This window comes from Mytilus galloprovincialis, chromosome 6 (genome assembly GCF_965363235.1).
Source record: "Mytilus galloprovincialis chromosome 6, xbMytGall1.hap1.1, whole genome shotgun sequence".
NCBI lineage: Eukaryota > Metazoa > Mollusca > Bivalvia > Mytilida > Mytilidae > Mytilus > Mytilus galloprovincialis.
In genome coordinates, this window is record NC_134843.1 from 38,331,289 (window position 1) to 38,352,082 (window position 20,794).

At 33.0% G+C, this 20,794-nt stretch overlaps 1 protein-coding gene across 1 annotated transcript; it reads left to right on the forward strand.

Annotated features, from left to right (window-relative positions):
- Positions 1-8,185: 8,185 nt before the first annotated feature.
- On the forward strand, positions 8,186-20,016 carry LOC143079540 (uncharacterized). Its single transcript, XM_076254943.1, has 6 exons — positions 8,186-8,340; positions 14,358-14,715; positions 15,631-15,696; positions 16,419-16,505; positions 17,162-17,296; positions 19,380-20,016. The coding sequence occupies exons 2-6, from the start codon at positions 14,359-14,361 to the stop codon at positions 19,641-19,643; spliced, it is 909 nt and encodes a 302-aa protein (XP_076111058.1). The 5' UTR covers positions 8,186-8,340; position 14,358; the 3' UTR covers positions 19,644-20,016.
- The last annotated feature ends 778 nt before the right edge of the window (positions 20,017-20,794 follow it).

Sequence of the window (20,794 nt, forward strand, 5' to 3'; positions counted from 1 at the left end):
CAAACAGTAAAAGTTAAATTAATTATAGAACAAAGACAAATAATAGAATAATATAACACGTTATTAAGATACGCAGAATCTATACACCAAGACCATCATGTATTATTTGTAAAGTTGATAAAGTTGACCAATCTTGTAACGTTTGTATTAAAAAAATATGTAAGATTAAAAATTATTTTTAAACATTCGTTAAAGCAATTGCACATCATTATGAAATAACCCGAAACCCCTACGCAAGTTGTCGGAGAAATACAGAAAAATGATAAAAAAGGGAGAGATAAAATACTATGTTGCAACAACAATTGAAATATTCCATGTATAAGACAAGTCCGTGAGACTCAACCCTTTTCACCAGTTATAGTAACATGTATCACTATAGCTTTTAAACGATCGATCATGTTACGTTATTTAATTTCTTTTAACATAAAAAAAACTTTAAAAAATAATCATGTTGGCTATATTCGATCATTTGAAAGGGTCGGTCTACGAAAAGATTTTGAAGCATACTGTCAGAAGAATTTATTATCAATTAATGTGTCGATTTTGGCAATACATCCATGTACTTCGATCCCATTTCCAATTAATCTATAAAGGATAAGTCAAATATGAACTACTGGTACTAGTATAACTTTTTACAACAGCCAATGATTTGAGAAAAATCAAGGAAATCCGTTTACTAATGGCGAACATATCTCTTGTGAGTTATTTTTAATCCGCACCTACTAGTATTCAAAATAAAATTATGACGGTAAGTTCTATTCCTATAAAGTATTCATTTTTAAATTTAAATAGACTAGCAACTATATTTTATACATGAATGAAATAAGACTTAAAACACGGAAAAGGAAATGCTTTGCTTCAGAGAAGATGTACAAATAGAATTTAATTGATTTAAACTTGCAAATAAATTCAGTGGTGCGGGTGGTGTCCATCGTCCGATGAAAATAAACCTTAACGAATTCAATACTAAGTGATAAGTGCCCAACACACACACACAAACAATAAAGAGAAAAGGGTTATTTGACATTTTATAGTTGACGAAACAATCTTTTGTATTTTTAAAGTGTCAAGATATACATGTTCATATTAGTCTTTCTAGACGTTTTAAACTTTAAAACCCACATAAACAAATATTCTGAAATTTAAAATATGTATAAAGCTAGAAACTGAAATGGACAAGATTAATTTCCCTCCTACATGATTATATGCATTAAATTATCTCAACTCAACACCATTCTTATTGATGATAAAAATTGTTACACTTTCCAATTAAAACAGTGTTTTAACGTCATTCTATTGTTTACCTATTTACCTAAGTGATTGAACTATTATTTACATGTAAGTAACAATTATATTCCTTTAAATATACAATATTTTAAAGAATAAAGCCTCGGTCACACCTTACCGGATAGCTCGAACGGACGCCTAACGGATAACTTTTTTTTTCAATCCGTTCATGTCCGTTAGACGTCCGTCCATATCTGTTGCATGTCTGTTAAGCGCACGTTTTATCCGTCGACGTCCGTTCTGTCCGGTGGAAAATTTTGGGCATGTTCAAAACTTTGAACGGACGTCCAACGGATAAAATGTCCGTTGAACGTCCGTTAGGCGTCCGTTTTGTACGGTACTCGTCCGTTTCGTTTCCGTTTTGTATCCGTTACGTGTCCGTTATACATCCTTTGGAGGTCTGGAAGATAAATTCACCAACGGACTTCTACCGGACGTCTAACGGATATAAAACGGATTTTATACGAATGAGAAACGGACTTCTACCGGACGTATAACGGATAAAACGGACGATGAACGGATCTGAAACGGATAAATGCCAATTGAAAATTTCGCGTCAGAAATGCAAATTTTTGATTTGTCAGATTTCTTAAGGTTCATGAATTCTTATTATTCATAATCGACCTTAGAGTAAAGGCGATTCTTCACAACCAAGCAGCTCTTATTCAGGTCAGACACTGACCTTTTGCGGTATTTTGAGTAATCAACCAAAACCAGTTACACCTAAACATTCTGAATATTTATGCGATGTACATGTATTATCATTGTCGCCTTTATTTTTTCCGTATATATTGTTCATCCGTTTTATCCGGTACGCTTCCATTAGGTGTCCGTTATATGCGGTACTCGTCAGTTGGATGTACGTTCGACATCCGTTCTGTCCGGTACGTTTCTCCGTTTCTCGTACGTTGCATATCCGGTGTGTGTCCGTTAGGCATCCGTTACACGTCCGTTTTATTTGGTTAGTACATCAACGGACTCCCAATGGATAACAATTTTGTCAACGGACAACTTTTATTTTCATCCGTTAGTCGTCCGTTCGTGCTATCCGGTAAGGTGTGACCGAGGCTTAACTTATTAAAAAATATTGGAAACTGAAGGAAGAATAATTGTTGCTTACAAGTAAATAACAACTCAAGGACTGGAAAAATTCCACCAATTCACTCAATTTCCGTATTTTAAAAACAATTAACAACGAAAGATGCCTCCAATTGAAGTGTCAATTGTTGTTCCATTACAGTTAGTAGCCGATTGCTGTATCTGCTCTATGTGGTGTTTTTTTACTGTGTGCTAAGAGAGATCAAATCAAAACAAAAGTAGGAGGGATGACCTCGTAACCTCGTCAAACACCGCTCTATTTTGTGCCTGTACTTATGTAAATATTACTAGTAGCAGATATGTTATGATTACAAATGAGACAACTATCCATCAAAGTTCAAATGAAATGCAGGAAAGGAATTAAAGGCAACCGTACGGCCTTCAACAATGAGGAAAACCCATACCGTATAGTCAATAATAAAATGCCCAGACATACATTTTTGGAAAAAATCATTTATGAAAGCTAACAGTCGAATTTATTACCAAACAATTGGCATAAAAACAAATATGACAGACATAAACCACCACAAGTACTGAACAACAGGCTCCTGGCGTGGGATAAGCACATACAGAATGTGGCGGGGTTAATATGTTTGTGAGTCCTCAATCAGAACATCTGGGCCATGTGTTATATATGTTTTCTTATTTATTTAGGTAAGTATTATCTTTTTAGAGTAGTTCAAGGGATTAGTTAGGTCTTATGCAATGTTTGATAATTCTTGCTCTCCGTTTTATGCAACAAAGCTTTGTTGGCCGGATACAAATTGACCGACACATCTCGTTCTCCATGAAATATTGTATTAAAAAAAATTGAAAAGTTTAAAAGAAATAGTTTTGTAGCTACTCCTCTTTTGCAAAATCACCGTGTAGAACGCCACATGCCGGGTGGCGGCTATGTTTGACACGGGGTGGCAATTTCGAAGCGGAGAAAAACTAACTAAGTAAGTCCAAGTATCAAAATTTCTTTTTTTTAGAATTTTTAGTACCATATAATGTACTGCACGGAATGAACTGAAACATAATCTATTTCCTGCAAGCATAAGCAGTCGTTCTATATAACTTTTGGATTATTTTAAGTCTCGGTCTATTTCTGAAATTGGTTCTTACATACTTTTGATTTTTTAACCCTGTATGCTAACATTGCCCATGTGAAATTTTAAGATTGTTTGTATATACATTGAACGACAAATGCATGTGACGTTTAAGATTTTCTGACGTCAGACATGCGAATCAATGAATGTGTTTGTAGATAGATATTTTTGTGTTCTGTTAAATTGTTCCTTTTAAAATTGTTACAGGATGATGACTGCTGTACCCATATTTTGACTATTTTATTTATTATGTCTGTTTAGTTCACGCATCATTGTAAATATAATGGAATTTGATGAGACTGTCATCAAAGTGAGAGGTTTAGCGCTATAAAACCAGGTTTAATCCACCATTTTCTACATTTGAAAATGCATGTACCAAGTAAGGAATATGACAGTTCATGTTCATTCGTGTTTTATGTGTTTCGTTATTTGATTTTGCCATGTGATTATGGACTTTCCGATCAGATTTCCATCCGAGTTCTTTTTCCTCAAACACCTCTCCCTAGTTTTCCGTGTTGCAGATTTTGAGGCTTCATATGCAAATTTCTGGATAAAAAACTACTTTAGACGACTTCCTCCCGTATCATTTATATAGAATTGGATTCCTTTCATGGAATTTAACCAAATACCAGCTTCTTACTTAAAATTAATAGGTTTTAAAACTAGTTTTTCATCAAAATATAAAGTGTCGCTCGGGGTGTCAGATTTTGCATCTCAAGGGGTAGAGGCTTTTAAAAAAATGAATAGATTTGCATATAAATCGGTCTTTATCTGATACTTTAAGTTTTTAGTTCAAACACATCAACTATATTATGATAAGACATTACAAACTGAAGATACTTTTTGTCTTTTAAGACATGTGCTTTTGATTTTGTAAAAGGTAAAAAACGACTCAAAATACTTTGTTTTAAAGCTGGAAAAGGATTTCTTTTCCTTATCAGTTACTATCATAGTCAGAAAAAAGTCACGGTTGAGGTTCAATGCACAGAAACATGGAGAAAAATCTCATGGATCGAACATTCCGCGCGCACACAAATTTTCTGTAATGTGTCCAATACTTTTTGGTCCACCCATAAAATATAAATATTTACCGAGAAAAAGTCTGTAACCACATTTCCAAAACTCCTTTGTTGTTTCCCGATACCACATTTTCGATGTCATCTTTTTGACACAAATCTTACCGTCTACAGGAAAAGAAAGGGAGAAATAGTGTTTAAAGAAAATTCATTTTCTTTTACCATTTGGATGAATGATAGAAAATCAGCAGCCAGATTAAGTTTTTTAAGATTTTGAATCTCTGTTTTGAAATCGCTAAGAATATAAGTGTCATCGTCTTCATGTCTCCTTGAAGCTGTATTGTCATTTGATGTGAAAGATTCCGGTGAGTTTTATTGGAGAGAATAATCGAGTTTGTTTTAGAGTGGGTGCTTTTTGTGGCTTGCACGAGTGCTTTCGAGATGAACCTGGTGATGCACTTTGATGGAGTTTGACTTTTGGTGGCTTCGGTCAAATCTTTTATGGAGGTCTGCTCTGTGAATTTCCTCCATGTTTCTGTGTATTGAGCCTCAACCGTGACTTTTTTTAACATGATAGTAGCTGAAAAGGAAAAAAAATAATTTTCCAGCTTTAAAACAAAGTATTTTAAGTTTTTTTTTTTTTTTTTTTTTTTTTTTTTTTTTAACTTTTTACGAAATCAAAAGCTAGCCCATGTCTAAAAAGACAAAAATAAAAACAACAGGCAAAATGGCAAAATGAAGTACCTTCATTTTGTATTGTCTTATCATAATATAGTAGATGTGTTTGAACTAAAAAGTATCAGATAAAGACCGATTTATATTTTTATAAAAAACCTCTACCCCTTGAGACGCAAAAATCTGACACCCGAGCGACACTTTATATTTTGATGAAAAACATAATTTTAAACTAATTAATTTTAAGTAAAAAGCAGGTATTTGGTTAAATTCCATGAAAGGAATTCAATTCTATATAAATGATACGGGAGGAAGTAGTTTTTTCCCCAGAAATTTGCATATGAAGCCTCAAAATCTGCAACATGGAAAACTAGGGAGAGGTGTTTGAGGAAACAGAGCCCTGAAAACGACTGATTATGCTTGCAGGAAATAGATTACGTTTCAGTTCATTCCGTGCAATACATTATATGGTACTAAGAATTCTAAAAAAAAAAAAATTGATACTTGAACTTACTTTGATAGTTTTTCTCCGCTTCGAAATTGCCACCCCGTGTAAAACATAGCCGACACCCCGCATGGGGCGTTCTACACGGTGATTTTTCAAAAAAATTAGACTCGGATTATAGGTTACACCATTTCTCCTCATTCTAATCGTAAAATGAACCAAATACCTACTACGATAATATCATTATTATTAAATCTAGACTGCTAATGAAAAAACGTATCGAGTGAGTTCTACGGATTATATTTGTTTTAATAGGTCGTGGTCATATTTGGTCAACAAGAAAAATAAGTGTAAGAGAAATTTATGTGTGGATCATATTTAATGTTAATGCAAACGAGATCATATATGTGTTTCCCCTACGATTGTTATATATTGCCCCGAAACGACATAAAATATTTCTGGAGCGCCCGATCAATTTCACCTCGGTTTTTGACGGGAATCGTGTTGCTGATAGTTTTGAATGTATGCGTACTGAGAGATTTTCTTGGATTTTCCCTTTTCTCGCCATACCGATGTCTGTTCTATATATATATATTCCAAAAATGCCTTCTGAATTCTCTTGGAGTCTCTTACATATAATTACCACAAGTCGAGAGTAACCGATATACAGACATATGGCTACCATTGTCTTTTTCCTCATGCCAAAGTGGGACGTCCGTCTTGTTTAGCAAGATATACAAGTACACAGCCACATCCGGTTCCGAACGGGGACGTTAAATATGATGCATCGTGTAAAAGACACTAACAAGGTCTTTGCAAGTTAAGAACCCTTGCAACAAGTCTTGATCCTTTGGTGGCCTGCTACTAGGCACACTTTCTGTTTGTATCAAATAAACCCTCTTTTTCCATTGACAGTGCATATTTGTCCGACCTTTATCTATTATGGCCTCCATGACAGGACTTACATATTTTATTTGATGAAATTTGTTACTTAGTTTTTCTCAGAAACATGCATGAAACACTTGACACTGGACATTAAGCAAGCAAACTCTAGTTAAATTTCGTCAATAATTCAAATTTCATAAACGAGGATAAAATAGTATAATTTTTTAGTAACCAAATGTGTTGCCCAATATTTGAGCTATATCAAATGATTTACAAAATAAACTGCACAGTAAATGATTACAATGATTAAAGTATACTATTCCGGTGCATAAATGGTATATGACCAATCAAATTTTTAATCAAAAGAGGGACGAAAGATACCAAAGGGACAGTCAAACTCATAAATCTAAAACAAACTGACAACGCCATGGTTAAAAATGAAAAAGACAAACAGAAAAACAATAGTACACATGACACAACATAGAAAACGAAAGAATAAACAACACGAACCCCACCAAAAACTAGGGGTGATCTCAGGTGCTCCGGAAGGGTAAGCAGATCCTGCTCCACATGCGGCACCCGTCGTGTTGCAATGTATCATGTGACGACGGTTGGAGGCATCCTTTTGTATTGAGTTTGAAAGAATCGGTGTGAATTTGGCGGGTAATATATAAAGAAAATGATCATGTATTTCAAGCTATCAAGGTCGGGCAGTAACCACGTAGATTGCTATAGTGTAGACATATTTACAGTAGTGCAGAATTGATAGGTAATTTAGAAATCTGTTTATTGTGTACTGGTTACATGTGTGATATTTGTATTTTGTATAAGATACTCCGTATATAAAGGCCAGTGAACAGGTACACATTTTTGTGGACAAAAACTTATAGCGTACAGTGAAATAGATTATTCTTTTGTGAACAGAAAATGATGTTTGAAATAATAAACTTGTATGTTTTATTGATTGACATGTACAAAGTCAGAAAAGTGTTTTCTTGTTCTACATCAAGAATTGATAGATTATACAGTTTGGGTTTTTAGAAATTTTTAGATATTAAGTAGCGTTGTGCGCACACATATTTTATGTTCGTTTGAACCAGGTGATTTAGAACATATGACCGCAATGCAAAAAAAACCAACCTGCGATATAAAAATAATTCGGTAAATTTTGGAGGATTTATCAAAAAAAAAAAGAAAAGAAAACGATGGACATTTTAAAGCCATCTCGAGTTTCAAGTGACTTTGATCATGAGGAAATATTGAACGAATACATGCATATATACTTAGTTAAAAATATTTTGATATATCACCAAAATAGGTCTTAATCGCGCTTCTTTATTGACAAAAAGATCAACAAATCCTGCAAACTTTCGTTCACACAAACAACTTTATTTTTTTAAAATTAAAAAAAAAAAAAAATGATTTAAGCGTAGATGCACCAAGATTTAACATTTAAAAACAAATACCTATATTAATTCATTTTTGTTATAAAAGATGCCAATTACAATTATAATTTTATATAGAATCATTAATATTCCAATTGCAAACAATTTTAACAAATTTATGTTTTCTATTGGTGAATGAAATGCATGGTAAATAAATTGACCATAGCTCTATACCGTAGCAAGTTTACCATGATTACGGATGACAGAAGATTGTTTACCAAACATGATCTATTTAAAACCACAATGAATAAGGGAATACCCAGATAAAATCAAGTCCAGGTAGAACTGCGTCATTTATCGATCGAGGAAGTATTTCACTGACATTATATTACTTTGTTATTGTTGACAGTGTATTGTTTTCATTTGATAAGATACATCTTATAACACAGACAGAAAAGGTTGGTACAATTATATCACAATGAAATTTTCATTGTTGTAAAGAGAGTGTTAATGGCTCGTTTACGGTACATAATCTATTTGCCTACGAGCCGCGAATTAGTCAAAAAGGGGAGACAATTACACATTACACTTCATGTCTATTTCGTCATTGATTTTTCCCGACATTATTTCAAATGAAGAAGAAGGATGTTGAAACCACATTTTCAAATATATTTATATAAACTCTTCTCATTAGATAAGATAAGATATTTTTATTCCAATTAAAGGCCCCATGAAGAGCAAAGCAATTTATTACAATGATTTTTATAATTGTTACAATAATGAAACAATAATGACACAAATCATAAACATGAATTTAACTATTTCTTAGATGTTAATCTACAACCAGATCAGAGCCATATACATAAAAAGGCACAACAATATATTCGAGAGTATGATATATAAAATACACAGCAAAAATATTTTGTGGAAAACATGGATTAATTTGTAAAGGAGTAGGTCATGTAAAACCTCTTTTTGGCCCCAAAATATAGCAGTTTTACAAAATTGTTGTAAAACATACATGTAAGCTTTCAGTTTTGTATTGGAAAATATATTGCTTCTTTTACATAAATATGGGCTGCTTTTGACAATACAATGCACGTATAAAGGATACTAGCATCATTAATACATGCCAAATTACTGAAATCTTAGCATTCACAAGTTACGGTTTCCGTCTTAAATGAAAGTGGCAGCATTCATTGTTCATTCTTCAGGGCCGTAACTAGCCCCTTTTAATATTGAGGCACAATATATTCGACGAGCGTAGCTAGGCGGAAAATTTTTGGCAAGGAAGCTCTGAAAAAAATAACGCAAAATCGTGCATTCTGAGCGTTTCCCGGACTCTTTCTTACATAGAAACGCAAATCATTTTTAGCTATTTTTTCGACAATATTCTGGTCTCAAAGCAAAAACATAGATTCATTGTTATTTAAGACTTTAACGTTTTAGGGAAATTCAAAACATTAAAAGACCGATATGTAGGATAAAGCAAAAATCGTTTCTCATAATCATTAATACCGGATCTGTCTGTCTGTTCTTGTCTTGTATTGTGCTGACTTGAGATTTTTTATGACTAGATTTAAATAAAGTGACAGTCATTAGTGCAGTAATATACGTTAAATACTAGTGCTGCTCAAGTCGACACTAGGGACCATATTGACCTTGTTTTACGGTATTTATGATTCTCCAGCAACTATCAAGATGAAGAACAGGAATAAAAACTTTGGCCATTGATCATTTGTATTTTTTTTTCTATACATTGACATTGTGTGCGATTAGCTCCCGTGCACGTGTACTTCATATTCCTTTATTTTCTGTTAAAGGGTCTGAACACGACTTAATGCAAATTTAACCCTTGAATGTAAAAGGTCATATGACAATACATTGATGTTTTTTTCAACAAATGATTTGATACCGAGAAATTGGTGGTCTTACTTTAATTTAAACCATGTCGGGTATCTAGTTTTATCCACAGGCGCTTGGATATATGATACAGTTATTTTTTTTAATTTTGTTGTTGATTAAGATATTCAATTTTCTATATTTATAATACATATCTATCACTTCTGTGTATATCTCACCTACAGAAAATACCTAATTTTGCAATCCATACTAAGAAAAATTGGGTATGTTTTTTTTTATCTTACCTCGCTCGAATCCCCATATGGAATTTACTGACCCCATATATACCGTATTAGGTCACTAGCACACTATGTAACTAATAATATCCAAGAAAGGCTGTTTCGTATTCTTTGATATCAAGTTTAATTCTCCATGCAGAAACGACCACTTTTTTTCTGTGTCCAGTAGCATCGTATATTCTTAAAATATTTTCTCGCATAATACCTGGACATCGGTGGACATGCAACATTACACAGTGTGACACGTTTACAAATGAAAATCAACACTCAGACTAGTCATTAAGTAGGACAATAAATGACCAAAAGACAAACCCGGGACACAGATATACAAACAATAGACCATCAACTCTGAAAAGCAAAAGTAAAATAGAAACATGGATTACGAAAATATGCAGAGGCGACATCAGAGTGTGAAGAGAACTTGCTTCTTGCAAGACACTTTCAGTGAAAACAATTTGATATGAAGACAATCATATGAAGACAATTTTTTTGTTTTAGTTTTTTTTTTTTTTTTTTTGAAATTTAAAACATGAGGCATTTGCCTCATTTGCCTCAATGTAGTTACGACCCTGTTCTTTAGGGGGGATAGGATGGGTCCTGATCCCGGAATCCCGGGCTTAAATACACGAAATTTAAGTTGTATTTGATGATTGTACATAACATATATAAGGTTTAAGGATGAACACGGATGCGGACACTTTCATTTTTGACAAAAATCATCTGAAAAGTGACATTTTTTGGCATATTTGATAGATTTTTCATAGTTAGGCTTGAATCGGAGCATTTTAAATGACTAAATTAGTTTAAAATTTCCACAAAAACTAATTGAATCAACTGTTATAGACACTTGAGTGTTTAAGATGTAAATCTTTCGTCAGACTAACCTGAAATTTGAGTCCAAAATTGGTCCTTACCGGACCTATTCTTTTCAAAATTATTACTATTATATTTTTTGATGTTATTTTCCCTTATTGGCATTCATTTAGCATGTTCTTTCTCCCTTACCAGTATAAATCTCGTATGTTTTCTTAAATACTATTTATTTTGTATGATGTTTTCCCTTAATACTAGTACTATTTAATCTGTATGTTTTTTCCATCAATATTACAACGTTTTGACTGTTATTTCCCCCTGAATTGATACTAGTTATTTCACAGTTATTAGTATTTACCAAATAGTATTAAAATGAAAAGGGAGAGATCCATTTGCTACAAAAATGCGTCCTTTTGCGCCACAACTTTTTTCTCCAATTCTACGTTTGCGCCACCTGTTTTAAAATTACGTGGTATCATTTGCTCCAAAAATAAAACATACAATTGCGGAAGTTTACATGGCAAATGTTTACTTTTCTGAAAAATGCTTTCTTCTTACTGCTGCTGCATGGGTACTTCAATGTAGTAGCGTGTAACTTCCCTTTATTGTCCAAAAAGACGATCATTAAAGGCCGGATGATATGCATAAAACAGTTCATACTGATAATTACTGTGGAATGCATCCGCTCTATTACTGGTACGTCTTGCAGTAGATAGAGTTTAAGCCCATACGGATGGTGAAATATCTCCGAACAAATATGATATTTTTTAAACAAAAATAAGAATATATAGATAGATATGTGTATTGGCGCAAATGATACCCCTGAAAAACAGTAATTGGCGCAAAAGGACTGCTGCCAATGAAGAAATATACAAAAATTAATAGTATCAAAAAAAAAAAAATAACATATATAAATTTAATAGAAGCAAAGGAAAGGAGCATATACAATGAATAGTATTAAGCAAATGATAACATACAGTGATAATTAGTAATATGAGGAAAATAGCAATTAAAAATAAAAAGCATTAAAGGGGAATCGTAATAAGAAGAAAAAAAAAACCACACAATCATAAAAAGTAATGAAGGAAAAAATCAAACATATATGCATAGAAATGAGTGGGGAATAACCGACAAATAGAAATAGTAAAATGAGGAAACACACAACAAAAAGACTAAAAAGACAAAATAACAGTACACAAAACCCAATATAGAAACTAAAGACTGAATAACACAAACACCACCAAAAGTTGGTGGTGATTTAAGGTGATCCGAAAGAGTAAGTAAATTCTGCTCCACGAGTCACACTCGTTGATTTGCTCATGTAAGACCAAACCCGGTGATAAGTCTGACTTGATAGGTCTAATGCTAGGAAAAGAAAACGGGATTATGGTTATATCCGTTGGCATATATGAACCAGATATTTCATAACGTTCAGCCAACTCATGATGGCATCCGTAAAATGTCGAATGAATGATTTAGATTTCACTAATTAGAACTCTTGGTTCAAAAGCCTCCCTGTAAGAAGCAACCCTTTACCTAGTAGATCATTATCATAGGAAATGCAGACTCTTGATAATCGTATCAACTGGGAGATAAATACACAATATGCAGGCACTGCTGGAATGTTTAATGTTGAAACATCAAAATGGGAAGTTCATAATTGGGAAGCTGAACTCATCTGAAAATCATAATTGGCCTTAATGGTAACTTTCATTGTTGAATTTTCAATATCAATCATTTATAGCTATTTAAACATACGTTTATTTCCTAGAAGAGCATACTGGATCCCGGAACAAAAGAATTACTAAAATAGGTATTATAGATCTTATAAAACAGGAAACATATACCTATTTGTTTAATTTATTTTAAATTTCATGCAAAAACGATTAGTCAAAAAGTGTTGATACAAGAATAACCAAAATGTTCTTCACATTTTGAAAGTAAAATCCATGCGTGTGACTTATTTTGTTTTGTATATCAACTACTTAGTATGTTATTTCTTCCCGAGCGCAATTGCATGGTTTGATTTACCATGTTCCGAGGGTGACTGTTATTTATTTTCATGTTGTTTTGGTTTAACTTTTCTAAAGTGTCGTTTTAGACGTGTGACTAATCTAGAACTTTAATAAACGGGGGAGGGGGAGGGGCGCTGACTGACCTAAGGAATAGGGCGGGCGTTTCAGTCATACTTAAGTGATTGCCTATATAATCAATCAAATTTTCACACGAATGGACGAATGGCTCTCCCTAGATCTGCGTATGTTAGACCATAATTTCTATAATGGTTTATACATGTGACAGTTTAACAACCTACTTTTATTAGAAAAGACATATCTAATTATTACATATTAGTCAGCGTCAAGTAAACGCATAAGTGATCATAAGGGAGCTACCATTTGATTTTTATGGGGGGGGGGGGGGGAGGGGCTAGGATGAAAAATTTTGTCCTGCATTTTTATTTAGTTGTAATCTCTGTCCTGCCTTTTTATTTTTCACTCTATTCGGTCCTGCCTTTTTTTTATTAGTTTATCCTGACTTTTTTACCTAAATTGTCATCCTGCCTTTTTTTTGCAAAGTGTCTCATCCTGCCTTTTTTTTTACTCAAAACTCCTGTCCTGCCTATTTTTTTTCAAATTTCATCCTAGCCCCCCCCCCCCCCCATAAAAATCAAATGGTAGCTCCCTAAGTGCATATAGGTTTTAGTTTTGTATGCATATGTCACCGTGTACTGACTGGCGATATGATGACAACTCCGTTCCCATTTACAAACGGATCAACACATCTGACAGTGTTATACAGAACAAGACAAAGGAAAACATACTAATAGAATAGAATAGAATATTTATATTTCCCAAATTATCAGGCCCCATAAAGGGCATACAATCAGATAACATTGATTTACATAATTTGTAACAGTGACAGTCACATGTAAATATATATTTAGTTAATTTTTCCTTAAGAGTAACAATTTCTTGGGTCAAGAGCCATACAAATTTAGAAGATTCATTCAAAATTTTAAAATTATATCAATTGTTAGAAATGTATTGAAAAAAATCTTCCCTTTGAATATCATAAAGGGGGCATTCAAACAAAAATGAAGCTCATCTTCACTATAATACATGTACAGATTAAAGCAATATCTAGAGTCCTAGTAACAACAATAAGCAACCAGTCAGAAGAATCAATCTGTTATTTCGTTATGATTTTTGGATGGCGAGTATATAGACTTAAATTAATAGTTTCGCACCGTGAGCAGAATCTTTCCGATATTGTCTACCGAAGAAAAAAATTACTAACGTCATTTCTCGATCACAAGATGTATCCGTATTTAGACGTCACCATGTCAAAACGGTAAGTGTCAACATGTTCATTTGTTTATCTGACTACTGTTATGAGCTTGTAGTGTAGGGTAGGCATGGGTCTCCTGCGCTAGAATCCTCGACACGTTTAGGTCAACAAATAGCATTGCACTGTATACCGACGGGGACCATTCAGTTTCGTTGATTTTTTTTTAATTTCAGAATGTCAACAACGACTGCAAATATTCCGATGTCCGCCCAATATATGCCACAAATGGTGGGAATCCAACAAGCTCCACCTGTCGGACGACAACACCAAGCATTTCCAGTGAGGACATTTAAGGTGTTTGGTGGTGTACAGATTGGTCTTGGTCTTCTTCTTGGCCTTCTTAGCTTGATTGGAGTGATTTTGGATATCATTTCATGGAACAAATACGACGACTGTATCAACAACAATATGTATAATTATTACGACCCGTACAACAGTGGTTATTATAACAGTTATTGGCTATGTCGTCGGTATAATGATGTCCACGCACTATTTGCATTTGACATAACTTGCCTTATATGTTCTGGATGGGTAAGTGAATGATTTTAAACTGACTTATAATTTCTAAAGAAAAAAACGGTTGTGGAAATATGCATATGAAAACACATAATTCGCACTGCGCGTTAGTCATTTCTTTTAATCATACATCTTGCAAACCCCTGGTTTTAACTTTTTTGGATTCGAGCGTCACTGATGAGTCTTTTGTAGACGAAACTCGCGTCTGGCGTATATATAAAATTTAGTCCTGGTATCTATGATTAGTTTATTTACATGGTAAGAAGATTAACATTTTGTTTATCAATGTGTTTCAAAGTTATCTTCGTATTTACTGTATGTTTAGTAACATTATTAACGTTTTTAACAATGGCATCAATATTTCTTTGTTTTTATTTGCGTTTTTTTTTCTTTTCTTTTCTTTCAATTGATCTAGATGTTCCTTTGGTAGTTCATGAAAATAAAGTAGAAAAAAATCTACAACTATGAATGATAATTAAAGGCATAAACTGACTTAACTGTAATGATATTCTATGGCATGAAATAAAATTGGGGTTGAATACATAAAAAAATACAATTAGCAAGATAAACAACATTATACAACTGGGAGGTTAAGCTAGATTTAAAACCAGTTTTAAATAGCCATTTTCTACTTAAAAATACCTGTACCTAGTCAGTAATATGACAGTTCGTTTAATACACGTGTTTGAGCTTTTGATTTTGCCATTTGCTAAGGACTTTCCGTTTAGACTTTTCGCTGGAGTTCGGTATTTTTGTTATTTCACTTTTTATGATACATAATTTTATGTTTTATTACTTGATGTACACACAAAGTATAAAAGGAGCCTTGCATAAAAAGGAATTAAAACATCATTGATGTACTTTTAGTTTAGTTAGACACGAAATGGTAAAAATATGAAATAATTCTACTATTAGTTTTTGTAATTGTAGTATGTTGTTACTGGTTTTCTGCCCATGTGTATGTCACGGAAGAGGGAGGCGAGCTGGATGTGTCTGGTAGGCTTATATTTAGAAAGAAGACATATTCATTCACTTTTAAAAAGAAAAAAAACCTAAAAAACAAATAGATTTTACATTAATAATCATTTTCATAACAGCGTGGACCACAGCATTACTTTTGTTGGTAATACTACTGAATTATTTACTATAAACTTGTTTGTCATTGGCTATCGATAACAGTGACTTTACGCTCACGCAGTATTTCGGAGGCCATTCAATTGGATTTTAAATAAAATAAAAGAGTAAAATAAACGAGAAGAAAAATAGAAGTTTTATAAGTTTTTAATATTTAAATCAGCACACAAGGTTTTGATCTCTGCTAGTTATTCATAGTATTTGATTAAGCCGTTTAGAACCTTGGTTACTCACATTATAAATGTCTATAACACGTACGATATGATAAGTGGACGTCACAGACGAACGTTCACCTAATCTGACGCAGTCAATTGATTATCCGAGCGCGTCAAGAAATAGTCTTGTCCGCGCTTGTTATGAAAATGATTCTTGTTGAAAATCAGGAACTATGAGAATCTAATTAAAAGCATTTATTGACTCTGCTGTATATATACTCTACAGCGATGTTAGAATTCCTGATATTGTTTTTATCTGGTCAGATATAGATAAAGTTTGTCAGTTACACGACATAAATAAATAATGTAATTATTAAATGTACATTGTTCAAAGTGTAATTATGTTATTTCAATTTTTTTTCTATTCAGAAAACTGGATTTATGGTGTGTAGCATAATTGGAGCGTCAATTTTCGTTCCGACTATGTTCAGTCTTGGTGTGGTTGGTTCAATTATAGTAAGTAATGTTGTTGATTATGAATAGTAAAACACATATTGAATAGATAAGCATAGTGCCTGTCCCATGTACAGAGCTTGTCATTTAGTGTTGTCGTGGGTTCATGTTTTTCATATTTTTTTCGTAAATTGTTATGTTATAAATAAGGTAATTAGTGTTCTCAATTGAGTTTTTTCACAATCTCAATGAAGTTGCCTTCTATAGCAAATAGCACGGTTTATGATTTCTTTTGAATGAAGACATAAGGTTGCATTTAAATGCCTACATCCACTTTATTTAATTTCGGTTGATAATTTTTTCATTGGCAACCATACCATATTTTATTTTTATAGCATTTACCTTATGCCTTGCTGTTCTATCAAGCAAAGTCCACCTAATACGATTTCTCTTCCACAAGTTCTGTTAATTTGTTTACCAAATTATTATGTACTATATAACAGGATAAATAAAAAAAAATAATTTGTTTTGTCTCCTTTATAAACATTTATTTAATTGATCTTTAAATTAAAAAGAACACTTTCTGTTTTTAACTTAATGTAAGATTCATTGTGGTTAACGTATGTCGAAGAATTATGTTTATAACTCATATTATTTTTCTTATTTTTACTTTGTTTATTTGCCCTATATCAACACTTTACACTTTATATTTATTTCAGAGAGGAAATCATGATTCGAAAACTGTGATTTTGTCAGCATTTATGGCTGTGCTGTCCTTTGCAGAAGTAGTAGTGGCAATCATTGCTGCTGCATTCTGTTGTTGTTGCTCCGCGTGGGGGAAATCAAACCAGCAGGTAAGTAAATGATGCTCCAAAACATCAACACTCTCAAATTCAAACTGAACCTAAAAATGTAACACAGGAGCGGACTAGGAAGGTCAACAGATTTGATGTTTAGATGTTGCAAAAACTACTAACGTTTAGGATTCAATGTTATACAATTTTTTTCTGTACATAGATAAAAAACGTAAGTGTGAGTGATTTGCTTGAAGTATCAATACATTCATTGGGAGATGCCCGAACGATTCATACACTACTATAACACAATATTGACCTCTGTACCCCTCTTTGTTGAAATTTATTTATTATGTCTGATTGTTTTGTTCACACATGGTTGCCAATATAATGGCATTTGATGCGATTGTCTTACAAATGAGAGGTTTAGCTAGCTATAAATGATTTATGTGTCAGTTTTAATTCCTCTAAGTCTTTGTGGTATCACCCATATTCATTCGTAATCTGGACATAATCTCTAAATGCAAAGAAAAAATTGAACTCGGAATAACTTTCTTACTTTTGGCAAACAGAAGGTTTTGGTTGCCTGTACCGAATCCAAACTTAACAGACATATTGTCAATATATATGGCCATTATGCATTGGAATATACATCGATGTTTAGTATTCAATGTCATATTTTTGTGTCAATTGTAATTCGTTTATGTCGGTTGTTGGTTCACCCATGTTCAATATAACGCTTGACGTTAACTCTAAATAAATAGCAAAATTGGAACTTGCAATAACTTTCTTACATTTGGCAAACAAGTCCCAACTGTATTATAACAGAAATATGGTCAATATACATGGCCAATATGCATTGGAATATGCATCGTGTTTTAGTATGTTTTCCTATTTTTACTTACCTCAGGGACGGATGATTTTTATTGTCGAGCCTGCAACTTTTGTTGCAGAAAGCTCGACATAGGGATAGTGATCCGGCGGCGGCGGCTACGGCGGCGGCGTTAGCTAACTTCTTAAATGGTTTATATTTTAGAAGGTGAAAGACCTGGATGCTTCATACTTTGTATATAGATGCCTCATGTTACAAAATTTCTGTCAGTCACATGTCCAATGTTCTTGACCTCATTTTCATGGTTCAGTGACCACCTGAAAAAAAGTTTAGAATTTTTGTATTGTTGAATTCTCTCTTATTATTTATAATAGGATAACTATATTTGGTATGTGCGTCATGCCCGTCAAACAGTTTTCACTTGACCTCGACCTCATTTCATGGATCAGTGAACAAGGTTAAGTTTTGGTGGTCAAGTCCATATCTCAGATACTATAAGCAATAGGGCTAGTATATTTGGTGTATGGAAGGACTGGAAGGTGTACATGTCCAACTGGCAGGTGTCATCTGACCTTGACCTCATTTTCATGGTTCAGTGGTTATAGTTAAGTTTTTGTGTTTTGGTCTGTTTTTCTCATACTTTATGCAATAGGTCTACTATATTTGTTGTATGGAATGATTGTAAGGTGTACATGTCTAGCTGGCAGATTTCATCTGACCGTGACCTCATTTTCATGGTTCAGTGGTCAAAGTTAAGTTTTAAAGTTTTGGTCTTTTTATCTAATATTATATGCCAAAGGTCAACTATATTTGGTGTATGGAAATATATTATGATCTATATGTCAGTCCCTCAGGTTTTATTTGACCATGACCTCAATTGCACGGTTCATTGCACAGTGTTAAGTTTTTTGTGTTTTTGTCTATTTTTCTTAAACTATAAGTAATAGGTCAACTATATTTGTTGTATGGAAGCTTTGTTAGCTGTACATGTTTGCCTGGCATGGTTCATCTGACCATGACCTCATTTTCATGGTTCATTGGTCTTTGTTTAGCTGTCTTGGTTAATGTTAAGTTTATGTGACAGTTGTAATAAAGCTTTATACTTATGACTATCAACATAATATCAATGATTAGTAAAGAAGGCGAGACATTTCAGTGTGTGCACTCTTGTTTACTTATATATAGTATCGTAATGTTTTTTTTTTTATATGAAAATCATTTATAAGCATTTTAAAAAGTTTATCACTGTTTCTTTAGATAAATAAAGCATAAATTGTATCTATCAACACTTGTATTTTCATATCTCAATAGGGAGTTGTTATCATGCAAGGCACACAACCTGGAATGTTTCTTAACCTACAACAGACTCAGATTCCTATGGCAAACAGCCAGCAGGTCATGATAGGTACTGGACAACAAGCTAACCCAATAGTTCAATATCCGGCAGCGCAACAGTATCAAGTAATGACAACAACTCAACCTACAGAACAGCTGGTTCAAGCTGTTGGTGGTACTCAACCAGAACCGAACGTTGGACAGGTTTTTGATACCAATCCACCAGCCTACAAAGAATAAAGGAGATATAATCATTCCTTACTTGCGATTGTGTTTGTTTGTTTTAAATATCAAAGACTATAAATCTTAATATTTTTACTTTAATTGACGTTGCAGATACACTATTATGTATATATAAAAAAGAGCTTTAAATTACTTTGCTTTTTTAAACTAGTAAAAGATTTTATATATGAATCCATAAGGCTATGAAATGTTTTCGCTTTAAACAAGCTAAAAAATCTTATAAAGTGTGATTTTTTTTTTTTTTATTTTAGTATCATTGAAGACAATCATTATCACTATCCAGATAGGAAAAGAATCTCTACATTGTTCGTTAATGTCATTTATATGTTGAATAAATTTAGTGTCTAGAATAAAGTTATTGCGATTGAAATTTGTATATGCACAATGCAAAACCAATTTTAATAATATCATAAAATGAAATGCATTTATAAGTAAGATGAGTTTGCATAACAAACACAAAGCTGTATAATCAAATTGAACATAGTCTTGTATTATTTTAATTTTAGTTTCTTGTGTACAATTTGGAAATTAGTATGGCGTTCATTATCACTGGACTAGTATATATTTGTTTAGGGGCCAGCTGAGGGACGCCTCCGGGTGCGGGAATTTTCGCTACATTGAAGACCTGTTGGTGACCCTCTGCTGTTGTTTTTTATTTGGTCGGGTTGTTGTCTCTTTGACACATTCCCCATTTCCATTCTCAATTTTATCTATCCCTCTACTTCAAAAAAATCAAAAATGACAAAAGATAAAAATTAGTATGTGAGTTAATCCAGTGTATAAAGTCGTACATGTCATAATATAGTGTTTCACAGTAAAATGTTAAATAAAAAAAAATACTGAACTCCAAGGAAAATTCAAAACCGAAAGTCCCTAATCAAAAGGCAAAATCAAAGTATCAAACACATCAAACAAATGGATTACAAATGTCATATTCCTGACTTCGTACAGACATTTTCTTATGTAGAAAATGGTGGATTGAACATGATTTTATAGCTAGCTAAAACTCTCACTTAAATGACAGATGCATCAAAAGACAAAATGATAAATATGATCGTACAGTGAAATATAAAGATAACGAAATGTTCAACATTAAATAGAAAAAAAACTAACGAAATGATTTAAGCTAATAAACAATTAAAAAATAT